The following is a 17,251-nucleotide window of genomic DNA, read 5'->3' on the forward strand; positions in this document are numbered from 1 at the left end:
CATTCGGAAACATGTCGGCAGCCCGTGCAGTTCTTTTGATTGGTGTTATATGGTCTCTTTGGGTTATCCCAGAGACCAGTCTGGCTGCTGCATTCTGCACCAACTGTAGTTTCCAGGCTACGGACAAAGGCAGCCCCATGTAGAGTGAATTATAGTAGTCAAGCTTGGAGAAAGTCAGTATATTTACCACTGTTTTAAGGTCATTTACCTCCAGAAATGGGCATAGCTGACATATTAGCCAAAGCTGATAACAAGTGCTCTGGGCTACTGCCTCAGCCTAAGAAACCGGGGAGACTTGTGGATCCAGGAACACTCCCAAGCTACCAGTCAGTACCTCCATCTCAAGGACAAAATTGTTAAGCATAAAGAAGAACAGGCCTTGCTGAAGGAGAACCAGCCTGGCTTCTGCAAGAGCAAGTCTTGCCTCATTAACCTTTCGGAGTTCTTTGAGAGTGTCAACAGGTGATCCAGTTGATATAGTATAGCTGAACTTCCAACAAGCTTTTGACAAAGTTCCCCACCAAAGGCTCTTGAGTAAGTTTAGCAGTCATGGGATAAGGGGACAGGTTCATGTGTGGATCGGTAACTGGTTGGACAGGAAACAGAGGGTAGGAATCAATGGACAGCTTTCACAGTGGAAGTAAGTAAGAAGTGGGGTCCCCCAGGGATCTCTACTGGGACCAGTGCTCTTTAATGTGTTCATAAATAATCTAGAAGTTGGGGTGACCAGCAAAGTGGCCAGATTTGAAGATGACACTAAACTATTTAGGGTAGTGAAATCCAAAACAGAATGTGAGGAGCTCCAAATTGATCTCCAAATGCGAGGAGCTCTAAATTGATCTCTCCAAACTGGGGAACTGCGCAACAAAATGACAAATGGGATTCAGTGTAAGCAAATGTAAGGTGATGCACATTGGGGCAAAAAAACCCAACTTCACATATACGTTGATGAGGTCAGAGCTGTCACTGACTGACCAGGAGAGAGATCTTGGGGGTCATGGTTGGGACAGCTTGTTGAAAGTGTTGACTCAGTGTGTGGAGGCTGTGAAAAAGGCAAATTCCATGCTAGGGATCATTAGGAAGGGGACTGAAAATAAAAATGCTAATATTATAATGCCCTTGTACAAATCTATGGTGTGGCCACATTTGGAGTACTGTGTTCAGTTCTGGTCACCTTATCTTAAGAAGGGCATTGTAGAACTGGAAACGACGCAGAAGAGGGCAACCAAGATGATCAGGGGCCTAGAGCACTTTCCGTAGAGGCAAGGCTACAGCATCTGGGGCTTTTTGGTTGGAAAAGAGGTGACTACAGGGAGAAATGATAGTGGAGTACAAAATTATGCACGGAGAGAAAGAGAGAAAATTTTCTCCCCTTCTTACACCAATAGAACCAGGGGTCACCTCATGAAACTAGAGGTTGGGAAATTTAGGACCGACAAAAAGAAGGACTTTTTCACACAGTGCAGAATCAATCTATGGAATTCTCTGCCTCAGGATGTGGTGATGGACAATAGCTTGTATAGCTTTAAAAGGGGATCGGACAGATTAATGGAGGAGGCCAGGTCTACCAATGGCTTCTAGTCTGGTGGCTGTGGGCCACCTCCAGCCTCAGAGGCAAGATGCCTCTCAATACCAGTTGCAGGGCAGCAACCGCTGGAGAGAGGGCATGTCCTCAACTCCTGCCTGTGGGCTTCCAGTGGCATCTGGTGGGCCACTGTGTGATGGGCTAGTTGGGTGATGGGCTAGTTGGGCTTCTTTGGGCCTGATCCAGCAAGGCTGTTCTTATGGTCTTGTGTGTGTGTGCTGCTTCTGTGTTCCTGCATCCAATAAACAGGCAGTTCTGAATTGCACTACCTGAAATAGGTTAGGGGATGGGGGGGGGGGGAGAGAGAGAACAAGAGCTAAAGAAGGTTATCCCTTTCTCTTGTTTGCTTACTTCCCTCTCTGCACACGCTTCTCCCTTGCTTCTACCTCTCGCCTGAGACATTTTGGCAGCATGAAAGTGGTGCCTGCTAATGCATTGGCAACTGGAGGAAGATATGGCCACAAGTTGGGGAAAGGGGTGGATTTCACATGGAGACTGTTGACTGTTGACTCTCCTCTGTGACAGTGGAAGAGGAGCATTCATTAGTGCAAATGTTGCTAAGCGTGCACGTTGTAGCCCATTATCTGGCTATATCCAGTTTCGTAGGAAAATGATATTTGTAAGCAATTGGGAGGCTGTTTGTTTGGAGGCCGGCTGGGCTGTTACTCAGCCTGAGATTTTAAAATTTGTCTTCTAGTTCCTCTCTGTGATTCATTGCAAAGTGCTTGCAATGAAGAAAGATTTCTGCAACATGCTCATAAGCTACAAACTGGTTCCTCCAAAAACCCAACCAAAACAAAACTGTTAACATTTTCTCTGTCGTTTCTTATTTCTCCATCAGCTGTTCCAAAGCTGCCTGTTTACCTTATTTTATTTTATGGTTACTTTTAAAAGCTAATGCTGCCTGTGTGCAGCATGGTAACACAAAAGTTGGCCCAGGGCTCATGCATTAAATTCCTCCTGTTGGCAAAACGTTTGTGAGAAATTCCTTGTGCCAGATTTTTTTGGGGGGGGGGGAAATGTCTCTTTTCTGACAGCTCTCGTTAAACATTCCTCTTTGAGAGGGAATTGGTGCTCCTTGACTCTAGGATCTTGATTTTTTTATGCTGTCTCTATTGCTGTCCATAAACTGTCATCAGATGAAGATGGGGAGCATTTCTGGCAGGAATGCCCCCCACCCCCCAAATTTGCTGTGGCAATTTAACAGTTTGGGAGAACTTATCAAAATCATCACCAGCATTAGCAGCCCTCTTGCTTTCATATAAAAACCCTTCCAGGAAGCGGGCAGCCAATGCACCACCTATCTCCCCAGTGACACCATTTTCCTCCCCAGCATGCCCTGGGGAAGGACATGCCACGTGTCTGTTGCTGCTACCTGCACAGCTGCTGTTCTAAGCTCCCTACCCCCTTGAATGTCTCTGCGACTTCAGTCACCCCAGTGCTGCCCCCACTCCTCACCAAAGCTGAAGGGGGTTTCAACTCCCCATCTGCCCCAATCATCATGCTGGGATTCTAGTTTCTTCCACTGACTCCCACAAAACTCTAGGGGAGAGGGGCAAGGGAGAGATGACGAGGAGGCGATTTCAGGCCTTCGGGAAGGTCCTCAGAGCCCTCCGGCAGTGATTCGCTTCCACCAGGACTGATTCAGACGGCTAATTCTGCCTCAGAGCGACCCGACCCCCTTTCCGCTCTGATTAGGGGCTCCTCCTGGGGACCTCCTGCCAAACTGACATCTCCTTGTGTGATGGGATGGAGCCCTGCTTTGGAAGGCAGCGAGGAACAAGAGGCTGCTTGTCCGAAAGGCAGGCTGGCAACACCCGGCTTCAAAGTCGGTCTCCTCTTCCTCCCCTTCCAGCATGATTATTCAGCCACGTCCAGCACTTCCCTTCCCCTCTCCGCGCACAAGGAGCTTTGGAACAGGCTGGTTCAGATGATAGCTGAACGCCGGTCCAGATGATTAGAGAGGGAAAACGCCCAGAGTTCCTATGTCGGGAGGTTTTCCACGGGAGACGCCCCAATGCTCTCTTTATCGCACGGGGGTGGACAGTTCATCTGAGTAGCTGTTCTGCAGAGCTCTTTCCATTCTGCGGCCATTTGGATGAACAGCCCACCCCCCACACGATAAAGGAACATTTCAGAAGGGCGTCATCGGGAGTTTTCTCCCAAGGATGTCCTGACATGTGTACTCTCCGTTCATCATGCGGGCCGCTATTATCTGAACCGGCCCACTGCCTAGGAACACAGGAAGCTGCCGTATACCAAGTCGGACCGTTTAGCTCAGTATTGTCATCACTGACTGGCGGCAGCTCTCCTGGGTTTCAGACTGGAGTCTTTCTCAGCCTTGTTTGGAGATGCTGCCAGGGATTGAACCTGGGACCTTCTGCGTGCAAAGCGGAGGCTCTGCCTCTGAGTGTGCTGGCAAATTTCTGCACCTGGCATTCTGCGTTCCTGAATCCCTGCTCGACCTTGCTCCAGCCAATAATGTGTGTGGAACAAGAACCTCAGCCACTCAGGATGCACATAGATTCTCCTCGCTGTTGTGGCCGGGGGAGCTCAGCACTTGGCTGCTGTTTGCAGCAGCACCTGTGCACTTAGCTCAAGAGGAGTCCTGCAGGATGAGGGACAAAGAAGATCCCTTTAGTTGGAGGGCTACAGGCCACCTCCAGCCTCCAAGGCAGGATGCCTCTGAGTCCCAGTTGCAGGGGAGTCACAGCAGGAGGGAGGGCAGGCCCCTTTCAGCTCCTGCCTGTAGGCTTCCAGCAGCATCTGGTGGGCCACTGTGCGAAACAGGAGGCTGGATGAAATGGGCCTCCTTGGGCCTGATCCAGCAGGGCTGTCCTCATGTTCTTATGTCCTTAAGTCCAGCCTCTTGCTTCCCACAGTGGCTAACCAGATGCCTCTGGGGCGTCCACAAGCAGGGCATGATGAACAATAGCTGCCTCCTGCTAGGAAGCCCCCGTGGGGTTTCTTTCCTGAGTCAGGCCACTGGCCCATCTAGCGTAGTATTGTCTACTCTGACTCTGGAGGTACAGTGCCTCTGAACATGGAGGCTCTGTGTCGCCTCCTCCTTCCAAAGGAGGCAAAGGCTGCTTGTGTTTACATACAGGCCACAGTGACTCGTCCTAGGCTGCCTGACCCACTATGCCACTCTGGCCACCTTTATCAGGCTTAGACGTATCCCTGTATACTGTATGATTTATTTATTTATTATCATCCTTGCTCTGGAGGATATACTGAAAATCTGGATATTCTGCTAAGTGAGCAAAGAGGCACCTTTAAAAAGTGGCGATTCTCTTGGTTTATTGAGCAGGGGCAGCAGAGCCACCGGCCCTCTCCGTCCCCTGCACAGCATCCCTCCGGTGGCTGTTGCTGGGGTCTCGCTTCTGTTTCTTTTATTTAGATTGTGAGCCCTTTGGGGACAGGGAGCCATTTTATTTATTTTATATCTTTGTAAGCCACGTTGGGAACTTTGGTTATAAAGCGGTATATAAATTTTCGTTGTGGTCATGCTGGATATAGCACAGAAAACCAATATTTATTATTTATTTGTTTGTTTGTTTGTTTGTTCATTCATTCATTCATTCATTCTATTTTTGTACCGCCCTTCCAAAGTGGCTCAGGGCAGTTTGCAATTAAAACAAAACCGTTAAAACCAATAAAACAAAAATATAAACAATATAAAACATCAATTAACAATTAAAACATCATAAAAAAACAATTAAACAACCAGAACAATGTAAAAACCCTGAAAACCAGGTTATAGCATTAAACCAATTAAAACTAATTAAAAACCCTGGAAGGCCAGGCCAACCACAAGTGCAACCATCTGCATTGTGAGGGCTGAAGGGTGTGTGTGACATGTATACTGGATTAATAAACCTGGAATAAAATAATCTGATCTTGGGAGCACCTTCCTGGGACACAGAGTGGAGATCAGTGTGAGATGACGTGCCTTCTGGCCTTCCATGCTAATCTGCCCTTTCCCCCTTCACCAGGTCCCAGCAGCCAGAAGAAACCATCTGGGCCCTGTGGCCATCTGGGCTCCCTGGCCGCTCTCAAGTACGCGGTCGTCGGGCTGTACTTGCTCGTCTTCCTGATCCTGGTGGGAGTTTTCATTCTAGCAGGTAAGGGTCTAGCCGAGCTGCATCTGGAAAAGGCTACCAACATGACCAGGGGTCTGGAGCGACTCCCCTATGAGGCAAGACTACAGCGTTGGGCCTTTTTCATTTAGAAAGAGGGTGGGACATGATAAGGGGGACATGACAGAAGTGTATAAAACTATGCACAGTGTGGATAAAGTGGACAGAGAGATGTTCCCCCCCCCCCGCCCTCTCATAATATTAGAACCCAGGGTCTTCCGTTCAATCTAAATGCTGAAGGATTCAGGATAGAAAAAAGAAAGTACTTCTTCACAGAATGTGTAGCCACCAGATATGGTCATGGCCACCAGTCTAGGGACATAGGAACATAGGAAGATACCATATACTGAGTCAGACCATTGGTCTATCTAGCTCAGTCTTGTCTTCACAGACTGGCAGCGGCTTCTTCAAGGTTGCAGGCGGGAATCTCTCTCAGCCTTCTCTTGGAGAAGCCAGGGCAATAAATTGTAGCCGGGGATGCTGGGAGTTGTCGTTCAGCAACATCTGGAGTGTGCCAGGTGGGGCATCACTGGTCTAGATGGTATTAAAAGAGGGTTAGACAGATTCATGGAGGGTAGGGCTAGCAATGGCTGCCAGCCTGGATAACTGTGTGTTTCCATCTGGATCAGAAGGGGCATGCTCCTGAACACCAGGTGCTGGGGAACACCAAGGAGAGAGGGCAGTTTCCCCCTCTCCCCCACTTGCAGACTTCCCAGATGCAGCTGGTGGGCCACTGCGTGAAGCAGGATGCTGGACCAGGTGGGCCTTGGGCCTGATCGGGCTGTTCTTATGTTCTTATGAACGGGTCAAATGCCACGAATACTAAAGCTTCCTGGATCTCCGACTCCAGCTGTGTCGTTTCAAAACGTTGCTCTCAGAACATGCCTCATCCCTCACCGTCACATTGGCCGGTGTCCGCAGCCTTGTGCTTGCTTATGCCACCACCCAGACTTCTGGGTGTAGCCATGGGAAGATGAAGCCATGAAGTGTAAACAGAATGAGTCATATTTGGACAAGGAGAGACGTGTCAAACTCAATCGGCGGCATAATGAACCAAGTGAGGTTTAGTGGGTGGCCATGAACCATCCCAAGAGCTTTTCGGCTCAAGTGCTGGCTTTGTGGGTTGGGCAGCTGCCACCACAGCATGTTCCCAGAATCTCTGGAAAGCTGACATCCAGTGATCACTTCCCTGCTGGGAGGACAAATCGTGACACCAGGGCCTCCGAAGAGCGGCTGACTGTTGCAGGGTAGCCTTCTGAAACAGAGCAGGGCCTTGAGCTGGGAGAAAGAATCCACTTGGCGTTATTGCCGGATGGCTCTTACGGGGGATCTTTCCAAAACATTGTCAGAGATGTGGAAGCATCTCTTCTTGTCACCATTGTCTTAGGACAGTGGTGGGCAACCCTTGCATTCACACACCTCTGGATATATTTAGACCCTGTCCTGACACGCCTTTGCCTCTAGTCTTTCGGAAGCAGCACCAATACCTGGAAAAGGCAAGCAGAAGGGCTGTCCTGGAGATGCCATTGTACAGAGGTTCAAAGTTCGAGTCCCCAGGTGCTGTTGGACCACAACTCCCATCATCCACAGCCACAGTAGCCAAATGCCATTGTGGCGGGAGATGATAGGAGTTGCGGTCCTACAGCGTTGAGGACATATGGTTGGGAACTAGGGCTGTGCATGGACTGTTTGCTGTAGTTTGGCCCAAATTCGAACTGAATTTGGACCAAACAGTGGGTCACAGGACCAGTTCGGTCAGACCCATTGGCTCGAGCCAGTCTGAAGTGATTCATGGTCAAACCGCTCTAACTGGCCTGGTTCATGGTGGACCGTTTTGCAATCAAACCAGTTTTGCACACCCCTATTGGGAACCCCTGTCTTCTCCTAAGGGTGATACCAAATTTCTTGATTGTCTAAAGCAGGGGTTTTCGTCCTGTGGTCCTCCAGATGTTGCTGAACTCCAGATGATCCCCCTGAACCACAAGAAATTATGGCTAGGGATCATGGGAGTTGTAGTTCAGCAACATCTAGAGGACCCCAGATTGGGAGCCTCTAGAGTAGAAATTTCAGATCAAACCACCACCACGATTTCAGAGACTGTTTTGAAGTTAGGACTCTTAAGAATGCCCCTTCGTCAGCCCCTGCCTGTCTCTTTCTAGCTCCAAGAGACCAGAAAATGTGACAAAACCAAAAACAAATGTGACAGCCATTGGCTTTTGGGATTAGCCTGTGATTGCTCACAGATTTGCTTGCAAATCCACATACATTTCAAAATAGAGGTCCTGTCACAAGAAAAGCAAACTTTTTGATACCTGGCGGTAACAAGTGATTGAGAATGCTGGAAATGCCCCCCACTCTCTGCCCATACACCTGGCTATTAGGAGTATTTCTGTCCAAATTTTTTGGTTGAAATGTTATGATTTTGATTAGCCTTGTTCAACAGCTCTCTTCGTATTTTAAGGAACTGCATACATTTGCATTCTAAAGACCCCATTAGTAAAGACTCCGTGCCATAGTGGAGTTGGGGAATAAACTCCCTTTTTGATGTCTAGATATTACAAGACTTCATGGGACAATAGGAATCTGATAGGGAAGGGAAGGATGTTTCCTCTCACTTAGTTTCAGTCAAAGGCTTTTTGCTGCATCTGACCAGGAACAGAACGGAAGAGGGATCTTATGTCCCATTCTGCTGTCATGCCAAGTATTCATTTACTTCCCACCGCAATGGAAAATGGTGGCTGTCATTTGGATGCATGGAGCATAGGCTGATGCAGGATGCACAGCTGCTTCCAGGAGCAAGAGCACTGCATCGCCTCCTGGTGTGTCCCCTCCCCACACCCGGTAACAGCTAATTTAAAAATGTTCATATGGTGTGATGTCATGAGAGCCCTCCCCCCCCCCACACACAAATGCAGTGAGGGCAAGGAACCGCTGATCACGATGACATCACACATGGATCTTCTCCTCTGGGGCTCAATCGTGCATCCCTCTCAGAGTCTAGTTTCGCGCTTTGACTGTGAGATGTTTGGAGACAGGAATCTGTCTCTTCCATATATCAGTGTGTCATTTCATATATATAACTAGCTCCTCCAAGTCCTTGGAGTAAAGCAGACGGTGCTTCTGTAAGTGGCCTGGGCGAGTTCCAGGCTAGCTGCGCACCAGCAGCAAAATGCCTCCATTCAGGCAAGTCGCATTTGGGACATGAACAGCAGGGGGAGTCGTCTCGCAGCAACTCACAACGCGAAAAACAGCAACTTTTTCATGCCGGATATGCGACGTCCTAGCTCTATATCGTAGCGATTAAATTTGAGACAAGGCATTGGCAATGTGAACGGCACCCTGCTGTCTGTGTAGGGACTGTAGTGTCACGACTAAGAGCACACTCCCGAGATCCGGCGTGACCCCATTGCAGGCTCTAGTCTGGAAAGCACCCAGGAGCCTCAAGCCAGAGGGCAGGACACAAGTGCTTTCTTTGTCTCTGCACAACCCACACAACTTCAGGAAGGCAAGTGGATGAGTGGAGCCCTCTGTGATGGGCACGCTGGACCAGCAGTGGCTGGTAGTGGGGAGGAGCTCCTGGCTCACCTAGCCCAGGAGTTTCTTTTCTGGCCTGTTGCAGCTCTTCAAGGCCTGGTGTGGAAATGCCCACCACAGGCTGCTGGCAGACCTGGGGTCTAATCTGGCTCTTAAGGGCTTTCCCTGGGGCCCCAAGGACCCACTTCAGTGGCTGACAGCCACCCTCTAGGCTCTTGAACTCCCTGCAGTACAGCAGAGGTTTGCTCTGGGTTCTGCCTCAGCTAGTTGCTGGCTTCTGTTTCTGCACCAAAAGAGGACAGTGCAAAGGAGCAGTTGACGTGCTGAAGATTTCCAGTATACCCAGGAGAGGGCTCTGTCACTGTTCACACTGGGGAGGAATGGGGGCCTCCAGGTTCAGAGACACTTTGTGGTGGGGGTGGGGGGTCAACAGCAGGAGGGGGGTGATTTGCCCTCCTGGCTTGCGTGTGGACTGCCTGGAGACATCTGGTTGGCCACTGTGGGAAACAGGATGCTGGACTTTTGGTTTGATCCAAGGAGCCCTTCAGCCCTGTTAAAAATTAGTTACCAACCAGCATTCTGCATGCACAACTTTACCATGGAGCTATGGTCCGCCCCACTTCCGTTGTGGTCTCTCCCCTTTAGATCCATTCATTCCTGCCCCCAAGGGCTTGATTACCTCTCAGCAGGCCCTCTTACAGGAGTGGTAAATTCTTAGCAGGGTAGCTGTTGAAAGAGCGATAAAAGATGACAGCAACTTCCCTGGAGCTTAGCAAAACAGGAAGTTGGAGGCTGGTGATGGATGCTGCTGGGAATCATGCTGGCCGTTCATATCCTCCCTTGACAAGGGGCTTAAGAGCTCCTGCCGGCTGTTGTGATGGAGCACGTTAAGTGTTCTTGCCCAGTACAAAGAACGGCATGCCCAACTCCTGCAGAGAAAGAAGGGGCAATTGGCAGACGCCCAGGAAGCATGAGATGTCTCCCATCCTCCCAAGGTTGTCCCAGACTTATTCAGGAACAGAAAGAACTCCAATAGGATTGCACCGTCTGAAGAATTCATCCCAGCCTGACATAAGCCTCACTTGGAGAAGCTGCCAGGCAGCCAAGACCTCACAGCCACCGGCCCCAGTACCCAGCCCAAGAGCTTATGTGTGCTGGTCTTGTGGCAGTAAGCATCTTTGCTAAGCAGGGTCCACCCTGGTTTGTATTTGAATGGGAGACTACATGTGAGCACTGCAAGATATTCCCCTCAGGGGATAGGGCTGTAGCTCAGTGGAAGAGCACCTGCCTGCTTGCATGCAGAAGGTTCCATGTTCCCTCCTTGGTAACATCTCCAAGGTAGGGCTGAGAGAGACTGCTGCCTGCAACCTCAGAGAAGCCGCTGCCAGTCTGGGTAGGCAATAATGAGCTAGATAGACCAAGGGCCCGACTTGGTATAAAGCAGCTTCCTATGTTGTTCCTATGATCCATAACAATAGCATAAAGCAAGGGTTCTCAAACCTGGGTCCCCAGATGTTGTTGGACTACAAGTCCCATCACCCACAGCCACAATGGTCTTTGGCCATTGTAGCTGGGGATGATGGGACTTGTAGTCCAACATTTGGGGTCCCAAGCAGTGTTCCCTCTAACAGGGATTCCCAAATGTTATTGACGACAACGCCCATAATCCCCAAGCAAAAGCCCTTGCAGCTGGGGATTCTGGGAGTTGTAGTAAACAACATCTGGGAATCCCTGTTAGAGGGAACACTGGACCCAGGTTTGAGAACCCCTGACATGAGGAGAGATTGAGGTGGGCTCTTGGGGCTCAGTGCTGAAATCAGTAATTCCCTTTGGACTTAAAACAACCTCATTGTGGCAGATAGCTGTTGGTCAGCTTCGACTTGGATCTGGAATACATGAGGAGGGTGTTGCTGTTTGTCTTAGAATTGGGGACCGTGTGGTTTTTCATTGTAGTAATTGATAAGGAAGAAGCCACCTAATGGAAGTGTCCCAAGTTACCAGCGGTACGTCTGGTGGCGACTCAGAGGTGGGCCTTCTCTGTAGCCGCTCCTGGGCTGTGGAATGCGCTCCCTGCAGAAATCCGTAATTCTAACCCTTTATTAGTTTTTAAGAGAGCTCTTAAGACATCTGTTTGGCCTGGCCTTCCAGGGTTTTTTAATTGTTATAAAGGTACCTGTTTTTCAGGGGTTTAAATTGTTTTATTGTTTAATTGTTTTATGCTATTTTATATTTTTAATTGTTGATTGATTTTAACTGTCTTTGTTTTATTTGTAAACCACCCTGAGCCAATTTTGGAAGGGCGGTATAAAAATTGAATAAATAAATAAAATGAATAAATAATGGAGCAGTGGGGAAGTAACTTGCTTAGGGAGCAAGAGGTTGCCGGTTTATTCCTGCTGGTTTATTTCCCAGACTATGGAGAACACCTATATTGGGCAGCATCGATACAGGAAGATGCTGAAAGGCATCGTCTCATACTGTGCGGGAGGAGGCAGTGGTCAACCCCTCCTGCATTCTACCAAAGACAACCACAGGGCTCTGTGGGCGCCAGGAGTCGACACCGACTCAACGGCACACTTTACCTTGAATTGATAAGGAAGAAAGATTGTATTCTAATACCCCTTAGGGTATTAGGGTTGTAGTCCTTAGGGACCTTAGGGTCCCTTCCCAAGTGACAGTTGTTGTATTCTGCCTTGCAATCTTTTATGTTTTGTTCATTAGAAGTTTGTCCTTGTGGGGATCCTGTCGAGAGTGTGGGGGGTGGAGTCAGAAAGGGAAAGGAGGGAAAGGAGAAGGCATAAAGTGGAGCTGTTTCTGAGTAAAGCGTAGTCAAACGAACATAAGATTGTTTCATGTTTACACGGGAAGCAGCTATAAAACAACACTCAGGACGTTTCACATGCTGGCTGGAGCCGTTCTCACAGTCCTAATCAGGGCTGGAGGAGCAGCCAGCCCGCGTGGGAAAGCTGTGTGTGCTCTCGGTCAGCGTTTGTGTGTTTGTAAAGGTCAAGGGAGGAGGAGGAGGAGGAGAGAGGGATCGTGTGGGAGCTGGGGGCTGGGTAGGATAGGCATGGTTCACCCACATCCTGTCCCCGGCATTTTATCGAGGGTGGATGAAAAGCCGTCCTACCCAGTTCACGGCTCCCCCACAACCATTCCCCTGCCCACTTTCCTTGATCTTTGAATTCACACAGCTCCCAATTGGGAACACCCCTGGCTCTCTGACCCTGGCTGGGCGCTCCTCCTATTCTGATTAGGTTCTCGGGGACGAGTCCACTGGAGTGAAATGAGCACCCCGGCCAGGCACTTGCCAGAGGCCAGTCTCAGCACCATTCACGGTTGTAAGTGCTGCCAGCAGCAATCAGTGGCCAAGCTGCTCTGAGGTCTCAGGAGGGGCTGCAGCCTCTAATGCTGCTGTTCTGGTGTTCCTGGAGGTGGGAAGGACTAGTCAGCTGAGTGCAGAGAGGAAAGTGGGGTGCTGGCGGGCTTGGAATTAGAATTGGAAGCAGGACTGTCCAGTTAAGCTGTATGAGCATTGCTCTCCTGCCGTGCTTTTTATTTATTTATATCTACTGTATGTAAACTGCTTTGGGAACTTTTGTGCAAAAGCAGTGTATAAATATCCGTCGTATCGTATCGAATAACGTGACCTCTCATATGACGGAAACCCACAGAGCTGTTTCAGAGACTTTCAGGGGACTGGAAAGCCACTGGCTACAGAGAAGTGGCACTCTGTGAAGAGAAAAGAAAATGGCATCATGAAACCCAAACACTGAGAAATAAAGAAAATGCAGAAAGGAAAGGAAGGCATACCCAAGTAGGGCCAGCCCTGAAGGCCTCCTAAGCTTGTGGGGAAAATAAGGGTGGGACATAGGAAAAGTGTGCTGTCGAGTCGGTGTCGACTCCTGGCAACCGCAGAGCCCACAGAACGAGATGATGCCTTTCAGCATCTTCCTATATCGCTGCTGCCTAATAGAGTACCAGCGGGGATTCAAACCATCAACCTTCTGCTTGTTAGTCAAGCAGTTCCCCACTGTGCCATTTAAGGAAGCTGCCATATACTGAGTCAGACGCTTGGTCCATCTAGCTCAGTATTGTTTACCCAGATTGGCAGCGGCTTCTCCCAGGTTGCACTCAGGAGTCTCTCCCAGCCTGGTCTTGGAGATGCTGCTGGGGGGGAGCTTGGACCCTTCTGCATGGAAGCAGGCAATGGCTCTATCCAGGGCGGCTCCATAGCCCTAAGGGCTACAACCTCATCATCTCCAACCATAGTGGCTAGGGATGAGGGGAGTTGTAATCCAACATCTGGGGATCCCATGTAGATAAGGGCTCTCTCTTCCCTCAGAACCTTCTTGATAAGAATGTACGGACAGCCATGATGGACCAGGCCCAAGGCCCGTGTCTGGTCCAGCATCCTGTTACGTGCTCTGCTACTCAGTCATGACTCCTCCATGCTGAAGCCTGCCCCCCACACTCAGCCCAGAGAAGACAGTCCTGTACCCACAAGCCACCTAATGGTGCAGCAGGGAGATGACTTGACTAGCAAGCCGGAGGTTGCTGGTTCGAATCCCCACTGGTTTGTTTCCCAGACGATGGGAAACTCCTATATCAGGCCACAGCGATATAGAAAGATGCTGAAAGGCATCATCTCATGCTGCACGGGAGGAGGCCATGGTCAACCCCTCCTGTATCCTACCAAAGACAACCACAGAGTTCTGTTGGTGCCAGGAGTCAACATCGACTCGACGGCACACTTGACCTTGTTACCCACAGATGCTCTGCTCCTTACTCTCTCTCCCCAAATCCGAACGCCTGCTGTGAACCATTGATACAAACACCACCTGGCCATTCCTTGCCTATGAAGCCAACATTAGACTCCTGGCTTCCCTTGCAGGCTTGAAAAACATGAGCTTGCCCCCCCCCGCCCCCGCTACCTGCTGGTTCAAGGACTTTGCTGCCAGCAAATGCTGTTAGTTTGTAAGTCTGGCAGCAGCTAAGATGCACCTTTTCTGTAGGAAGAAAACCCTTTTTGCATCAAGATGCAGCCTCCATGGCCCAGTAACTGCTCGGCAGAGGACAGTAACCAATAACCTTCCTTGTTATCCTGGAGTCCGGGACAATAAATCCGCACTCTCCATGACTTTGCTGCTCCTTTTATGTCTGTTTCCATTGGACTCCCTCGATGTACTTTGGATGGCCCACAAAGGCTTGTGATCCAGTTCCATTTCCTCCACTACTGAGAGGCTTTTAAAGAATCTCCATAAATTAAATGCAAAGCGAAATCCAGCGCAGAGGAAAATAAACCGGATTGTCTCCTTCCTAGCAAAAATGCAGCAGGCATCCTCTGACAGTGCTCCAAAACAAGCCACATGTGAAGATAACTTGGGGCAAAAACATATTCTGAGTTTCTGAATGTTTTCCCTGCCCGCTATCATGGTCTTGGTGGAAACAAAATTGAGAGCAAACATCTGGGAGATTGAAAACATGATGAGAGGATTAGACCCCAGAGTAAGGGATCCATCTCCAAAATGGAATCCAGCAACAACCTGGTGGGAGAGCACATGGTCTGCACGTAGACACCTGGTGGCCACGGGCTACTACCCTTGCAACCCGGAACAGCTGGTCCAAATGAGTTGCGGGTGTCTGCCAAAGAAGGCACAGTGGCCTCTTCTTCCTGGAGCTCCGTTTGCTCCTCTCTCTCCCACCACATCCTGCCTGCAGCCCGGCCATTCATCAGGTAGAGTTGCATGGCACACCATGCTGCTCTGCCTGATGAAGGGCCAGCCTGCTGGCAGCATGGCTCCCATTAATGCTGGGGTGGGGTGGGCGAGAGAAGAGCAGACAGAGCTTCAGGAAGGAGAGGCAGCTGTGCCACCTTTGGTGCCCCCCACCCCACCCTGATGATAAACCACTCCTGATGGAAAGCATCCTTAAGGTCATGGATGGAAAACAGACTTAAGGATTGAATTGAAGAACATAGAGAAGAGCAGGCCTGGCTTTGGCAAGGGCAGGTCTTGCCTCACAAACCTTTTGGAGTTCCCTGAGAGTGTCAGCAGCCATGTGGAGAAAGGTGATCTGGTTGACACAGTATACTTGCACTTCCAAAAAGCTCTTGACCAAGTTCCCCACCAAAGGCTCTAGTCTTGAGTAAGCTTAGCAGTCATTGAGCCGGATCTCACGGTCAGTGAGACCCGGTTCGGGAAGCTCAGCGGGGGGAGTGGGCGAAGCCCCAGATGATCCCCCAGACGATCAGGGCGGGAGCCCTGGGCAGCTGGATCAGCCGCCCACTTGATTGTCGACTCCGTGATGGAGCCGGCGGGGGCCGGGGAGTTCGGAGGCTGCGTGGCCCCCGGAAGCTCCAGTATGCCCTGTGTGAGCGCACAGGGCATACTGGGGAGATCCCTGTGCCAGGAGGCTGCTTTTCAGCCTCCCGCTGGGGGTCTACTCATGAGTAACCGCGGCGCTTTGACTACTCATGATTAAAAAAACTGGGTTTGCAGAGCACCAGTTTTAGGAGCGGGCTACTTGAGCGGGTACCTGCTCAAGAACCACCGGGCTCGCAGCCGAGCCTGGTGGTTCTCACGATTGTAGAAAATCAGGCTAGTGGAGGCCAGCCCGATTTTCTGCAATCGTGTGAATAGCCTCATTGGATAAGGGGACAGGTTCATGTGTGGATGGGTAACTGGTTGAAGGAGAGGAAATGTAGGGTAGGAATCAATGGGCAGTTTTCACAAGGGGGGGGAGTAAGAAGTGGGGTCCCCCAGGGATCTGTACTGGGAGCAGTGCTCTTTAACCTGGTCATAAATGATCTAGAAGTTGGGGTAAGCAGCAAAGTGGCCAGATTTGCAGACGACAGGTGCGTCAGGGACTTCCGGCCATACCCGGCCAGCAGGGGTGACGGGGAGGCAGGGATGTATGCTTCCGCCCTGATGAGCATTCTAAACAAAGGATGCTGGCGGGGGGGGGGGAAGTGGCAGGAGGGATAAGTGCACCCTCCCCTGCGCTTAAAGCAGCATCCCTGCTGCCTTCAAACCGGCGGAACCGGCGGTTCTTCGAACCATTCGGAGACCCATAAAGGGCCTCCGAACCAGTTCCATGCACATCCCTACCCACCAGCAGAAGAGGATGAAAGCATGCCCCTCTCCAGCCACTGCTGGCTTGCACCTGGCATTCAGAGGCATATTGCCCCTGGACCTGATGCTAGCATATAGCCATAGCTTGGTCCTCCATGAATGGGAGCAAAGAGCAACTTGGGACGAGGGGATATTCATAAGGACTATAGCTCATGGGGAAAGGGTAAGTCCTCTCCCCCGCCCCCCCACCCAGCCTGGTGATCTCAGTCCAGATCAGGACCCTCACAGCTGCTAACGCCAAAAGCAACAACCGATTGGCCCCCAGATGAGAGGGCTGCGAGAGAGCTTGGAGACCTCAAGGAGCTTCTGTCAACTTCAGACAGCAACACTAGGCTGGATGAGCCAATAGTTTGATTCAGCAGAATATAACCCCTGAGTCATGAGGCTGCTCTTTGGGGCCTTCAGTGGTGTCTGCTAATAATGGCAGATGAGGCACATTTTTGCAGTGTCAGGACTTAAGCAGCTTGTGGTCATCGGGACACAGTGGCACTCGCCAGTGAGTCCTGAGCAATGGCTCTCTCATGCAGTGGCTTTTCTGCATTCTTGGTTCACTGTGGGTGGGGTCAGGGGTGGGCAACCTTGGCTGTCCAACCATTGTTGGACTACAACTCCCATCATCTCCTGCCACAAATTGTGACTGGGGATGATGGGAGCTGTAGTTCAGCAACAGCTGGACTGCCAAGGTTACTTGCCCCTGGGGTAGGGTTCATCTCATGTGGGCCTTCCCCGTCCCCACTGTGCCCCCGACAGCTGCACCCCGACCTAGCAAGAGCGATCCAAGCATGTTAGCAGCCTTCCGTGTCCAGGTGCACATCTGGGATGCAGATTCTCATCTAAGCCTTATTGAACCAACAGTTGCA

General features: G+C 50.4%; 1 protein-coding gene across 3 annotated transcripts in view; it reads left to right on the forward strand.

Moving 5' to 3' along the window:
• The window catches only part of SCARA5 (scavenger receptor class A member 5), a 107,208-nt gene that overhangs the window by 21,957 nt on the left and 68,000 nt on the right, over positions 1–17,251 (forward strand). For 2 of the 3 annotated variants that reach the window (XM_053249744.1, XM_053249751.1), the window contains one exon: positions 5,581–5,709. The exons of the other annotated variant lie outside the window; for it this stretch is intronic. In XM_053249744.1, the coding sequence (XP_053105719.1) occupies positions 5,581–5,709 (129 nt within the window). The remainder of the gene's footprint in view (positions 1–5,580; positions 5,710–17,251) is intronic. 3 annotated transcript variants of the gene reach the window in all.

Source organism: Hemicordylus capensis, chromosome 1 (assembly GCF_027244095.1).
Source record: "Hemicordylus capensis ecotype Gifberg chromosome 1, rHemCap1.1.pri, whole genome shotgun sequence".
Taxonomy (NCBI): Eukaryota; Metazoa; Chordata; class Lepidosauria; order Squamata; family Cordylidae; genus Hemicordylus; species Hemicordylus capensis.